The 5,614-nt window shown below is 32.6% G+C and overlaps 1 protein-coding gene across 1 annotated transcript; it reads left to right on the top strand.

Moving 5' to 3' along the window:
• Nucleotides 1-600: 600 nt before the first annotated feature.
• On the top strand, nucleotides 601-2,016 carry LOC149175444 (uncharacterized). Its single transcript, XM_089422836.1, has 2 exons — nucleotides 601-1,054; nucleotides 1,607-2,016. Exons 1-2 carry the CDS (start codon nucleotides 978-980, stop codon nucleotides 1,842-1,844), a joined length of 315 nt encoding a protein of 104 aa, XP_089278962.1. The 5' UTR covers nucleotides 601-977; the 3' UTR covers nucleotides 1,845-2,016.
• The last annotated feature ends 3,598 nt before the right edge of the window (nucleotides 2,017-5,614 follow it).

Raw genomic sequence — 5,614 nt, 5'->3', positions numbered from 1 at the left:
AAATATGTTATGGGGTTGGAAATAGCTCTTGCCACAGTCTTCAGCCATCTGGTCCCCGTGCCTTAATCCACGGACAGGGCGCTGTAGGACTTATGGGCTCTGCTGCTGCCGATGCTGCTGGTTCATCCATCTCTGGATCCACAAATGGAGCACCGTTACAATTTGCATGTGATGCTGCTCCGGGCTATCAAATCGCTCAGGGCTGTCCTTTCCGAAAAGAGCGCATTTCTGCATTATTTTCGATTTGCCAAAAACCAGGGATTTCTCGTTGAACCTGAACTTGGTCAATCACTAATTATTAATTTCAAATAGGAGAATACATTCTCCATTGACAACCAATCGATGACTATGAATAAAGCGGAAAGCACAAGATGTTAAGAATTGAAAATCAATTCGAACGCACCGGGATCGGAGACCTTGACCTAAACAAACAAAATGATCTTCTCATCAAATTTTAAATAAAAAGAATGCGAATAAAGATCAAATTTTAAATAAAAAGAATGCGAATAAAGAAAGAAGAAGAATATCTGAATGCAATGATCTTGACCTAAACAAACAAAATAAGCTTCTTATCAAATTTTAAATGAAAAGAATGCAAATAAGAAAAGGGGAGGAATATCTGGATGTCACTGCAGGAAAAGCAGAAACCTGAACTTTGTTTAAAAAGAGGGCCAGTGGAGACCACGCAGAGTCATAGTGAGTGAAGAGCAGTCTCTGCCTCTGCGCCTGCCTTAAACAGAGAGACAGAGATTAACTTTCGCTTCGTTGATTTTGCTTGCTTGAGTTACACGCTACATTTATTTATTTTGAAAAAAGGCCAGTGGAGACAATAAAGAGTCATAGTGAGTGAAGAGCAGTCTCTGCCTCTGCGCCTGCCTTAAACAGAGAGACAGAGATTAACTTTTGCTTCGTTGATTTTGCTTGCTTGAGTTACACGCTACATTTATTTATTTTCTCTTCCCTTCGCTGCTTTCACGATGGCAAAGCTTGTGTCTCCGAATAAGTTATCTTCTCTCAGATCTCTGTTAGGCGACCTTGGCGGGACTCACGGTTGGTATGCACTCTCACATTAAAATTAAAATTTCATTTTAAGATTCGCAGTATGTCTATTTGGGAATGTTAGGGTTTTGTATGTACATGAAATACAGAATAGAAAAAAATATTAAGATTTTCGGTTCTTTAACCACTTTTATGCAGGGAACACTAAAGAGTTATTGAGATTTTTGTTTCTTTATCTTCTTTTATGCAGGGAGGGAACACTAAGGAGTTATTGAGATTTTCGTTTCTTTATCTTCTTTTATGCAGGGAACACTAAAGAGTTATTGAGATTTTCGTTTCTTTATCTTCTTTTATGCAGGGAACACTAAAGAGTTATTGAGATTTTAGTTTCTTTATCTTCTTTTATGCAGGGAACACTAAAGAGTTATTAAGATTTTCGTTTCCTTATCTTCTTTTATGCCAGAAACACTAAGAGTTATTAAGATTTTTGTTTCTTCATTTCTTTTATGCAGAGAACAGAGTTATTCAGATTTTCGTTTATTTCTCTTCTTTTAAGGACGGAATAGAGGAGTTATTAAGATTTTCGTTTCTATATTTCTTTATGCAGGGAACAGAGGAGTTACGCAACATCGGTGGGCAGAGCGGCGACTTTGTTGGGCAGCGATGGCGTGATACCGGAGGTGGCGTCGCATCAACAATGTAAACCAGTAGGCGAAAAAGAAGAGGCGCAAGGGAAAAATAAGGGTTTCTGGATGAGAGATCCCGCCACCGGGGCCTGGATTCCGGAGGATCACTTCGGCGATGTCGACATTGCGGAACTCCGAGCGAAGGTCCTCTCCTCCTGAAAACAGAAGATAACATACAATCCGAGATAATATGGCATAGAATAATGGATCTATTCTGCAACTGCAAATCCTTGTTTTGAAAAGAAAACTTCAAGTTATGTAACTTCCATTTTTCCTTGCGAGTTTATTTGAAATGAGTATTAAATCTTTGAAAACCCTATTTCTGTCTTTGTTTTTATATTTGAAGTCGAGTCGATACAGAGGACTTTAGTGAAACTGTGGTACAATATTTGCGTTGACATGAGATTTTAATATTATTAGCTTTCACGGTCCTCGATTTTGATGTGGATTTCAATCTCACGAGCACCGATGGAATACAGGTTGTAAATTTGTCCGTTAAATATATTCAAAAATTTAACAAATGGATGTTACATGTCATAATCGAAAATGTCAAAACAACGGGTAATGAAGCTCTCTACACAACGATTTGTTCCATTTTTAAATTCCACTCTTAATAAAAAGCTTAAAAAATAAATAAATCAAAAGAGTCTAAATGTTACATGTAATATATTTAAGTTTATTAACGTTGTTTTTCAAATCATAATTTAATTAGAAAATCATTATAGGATTAAAATATACTTATAAATAATAAATAATTGATTTATATAATAAGTATTTTTTATTTTATATTTAAAACAAAATTGTAAAATTTTCATAAATGAAAGTATTTAAATTATTATTTATTGATATTAAATTCATTTATTTAAAATAGTATGGTAATAAAATATTAACTGTATTTATTAAATTAAGATTTGATCTTTTAATTATATTTAAAATAGTGTAAGTTTTCATTTTTTTTTTCTATTTTTTAAGTTGTGAATTTATTTAATGGTTTAAAAAATATATTTTAAACAATAAAAACTAATAATAATTAAACTATACTATTAATTATAAAAAACAAATATAATATAATATAATATTATAAACTTTTCATATATAATTTTTTATATTTATTATAATACAGACATTTTATTTATTTCTTTTATTTTTATTTTTTAATATCTATTTTATTTTTATTTATTAAAAAATAGATTAATAATAATTTTGATATATTCATAAAAATATTGAGCCCTTATATTTTTATGACAAAAAATTACGGTAGGTAAATAGATTTCACTTTTTATTAAATGTTTTAATGTAAAAGGAAAAACTTAAAAGGGAAAAAAAATTATTTTACATTTTTTTCCCTTAAATAAGTAAGGTTTGAGTATGCTCATTTAGCCTCCACACCTTGGGAGGACGAGGTCTAAAAAAACCTTTTCTTGGTTTGGTAAAGACTTAACTTTGAAGAACCTTTGGGGGGCTTGTTTGGAAATGGGCTTCAGAACCAGATGATCAAGGAGAAGTAGCTAAGAAGATCAGAAGATCATCTTTGGCAGCCTAGATTAGTAATGTGCTACAGTTTCCTCTTACTCCGGTTCTCTAGTGTGGAGGAGGCTATTGTCATATTTTAACTGTCTTTTCAAATTGTTGATTTGGAAGGTTGGGAATGAGTGCCAAGAAGATCATCTTTGGTAGCCTAGATTAGTAATGTGCTACAATTTCCTCTTACTCTGGTTCTCTAGTGTGGTGGAGGCTATTGCCATATTTTAACTAGCTTTTCAAATTGTTGATTTGGAAGGTTGGGAATGAGTGCCAAATCTGACTTGGAAAAGACCCTTTCTTGGGAAGTTCTTCTTCATGTATTTTCTCAAACTCTCTGGTTAACCTTCTAAATGCTAAAGGCATTTATCTACTGACCTAAGCCTATAACTCTTTTCCCTCCTATAACTCGTTTCCCTTCGACTATTCTGGGGTTGGTGGCTCAACTCTTCAGAGTTATCGCTGCATGGTGGCCATGCCTTAAAAGTCCCAAAATAGAGTTTTTCTCTTAAATGTGGAAGATAATCTAGTATGGGTTTGGAACAATGCTTAAGGGTGTGTGGAGGCCAAATTGACATACATGACCATTTCCTCCTGTTTATGCTCTCTTGTTTGAAATTGGTGGACTCCCAAATTTTGGAAATGGAATCTACCTCTCAAGCTCAAGAAATTTGTGTGGCTGGCCCTGCAAAACAAAATTTTGACATGGGAAAATTTGCAAAAAAGAGGTTTTCATAGTCACAATTCTTGTTGTCTTTGTTTGGTTGGTGAAAAGAGTACAAAACACTTATTTGTCACTTGTGAGATTGCAAAATATATGTGTACAAATGCTCTTATAGCGATTGGAATCTCTAACCTAGGATCTTTCAATTCTTTTGAAGAGTGCCTACATTCTTGGCACATTAGAATGAAAAGGGCTCATACCCTTCCAGTCTTTATTGCTTGGAGTTTGTGGGGTTTAAGAAATAATATTTTTTTTTAAACATTTCCCCCAACTTGGTGCACGCTACTTCCAAAGTGGTGCCTTTTTTTAGAGAATATCCACCGAAGGATAGTACAAATCAAAAAAGACTAGAAGCCTCCCCTTCCAAAGTTTTGATCTTCCTACCTCTTTTTTCAATGGTGGTTCCAAATATGGTTTTTGCGGTGGAGGTTTTATCATTAAGCTATCCCAAAATCATTGCTTGAAAGTTTGTTTATATATTGGCCAGGGAACATTTTTGTGGTGGAGGTTTTATTATTAAGCTATCCCAAAATCATTGCTTGAAAGTTTGTTTATGTATTGGTCAGTGAACCAAACGCAAACGCAAAGCTTATAGTTTCATGGGCTCTCCTGCACATAACACAATATTTAAATCTACCTAGGCTTCTGATTGGGGGAAACTCAAAATATATCATTGAATGGTTAAGCACGGAGTTTCATCTCCATGTTTTAAATCTTTTTTATTAGAAGTTAATAATAAAAAAAATATTTTTCATCACTTCCATCACTTATCTTTTTTTCACGTCCACGCAATTTTAATAAGTTCATAGATGATCTCTCAAAGAAAGGACTATATCAAAAAGCATGAACAATTCAACTTCAATAATGGAACAGAGGGGAATGCAATTTCTCTGGTTTATTCCAACTTTTTTGAGCTCTCTTTTAGTCGCTCAATTGTTTGTCTTTTGTTTCCACAATCTTGTATATTTGCTATAAAGAGTTAATTGTTGATACTGTGGTTTACAAACTTAAAACTATCATGTTTAATTTTCAACCTCTCGGGCTTTGGTTAGTATCAAAAGGTGTAAGAAATATTTTTTTTATGGCCTTCATTTTTAGTGAGCCAATGTAAATATGAACAGTCAATCTCTCGGTATAGTAGTTTCATAATGGTTATTTTCTGGTCTCTCAGTTTATGTTTGTTCATTGTTCAACTGCTCTTCGAAGTTCCATTTCAAGGCTCTCGTCTCAAGATAAATCCATGTATTTTGTACGTATCTTTGATTCAAATATGAATAGAAAGATATTGAATGAAAAGAGGTTTCAGCTTACATACATACACACATATATATTGCATTCTTTTCCCTTGAATGAGGTATATATATATATATATATATATATATATATATATATATATATATATATATATATATATATATATATATATATATATATATATATATATATATATATATATATATATATATATATATATATTTGTTTTCCCTTGAATATATAATAAAAATAGTTTTACCTTTGGTTGATCTGGTGTATGATGAATCTATAATTGGAGGAGCTTTAACATTTACTAGTTTGATTATAATTATAATTGGAGGAAGCAAAATTTGAAATCATACATAAATACATACATATATAACAATTAATAGTAATATGAATTTTGTTTAGTGAGGGAACGCATTGTGAA

Source organism: Pinus tabuliformis, chromosome 4_1, assembly GCF_031772625.1.
Source record: "Pinus tabuliformis cultivar Carrire ecotype Pingquan chromosome 4_1, CPIR1, whole genome shotgun sequence".
Classification (NCBI taxonomy): Eukaryota; Viridiplantae; Streptophyta; class Pinopsida; order Pinales; family Pinaceae; genus Pinus; species Pinus tabuliformis.
This window is presented reverse-complemented; position numbering and strand designations above follow the sequence as displayed.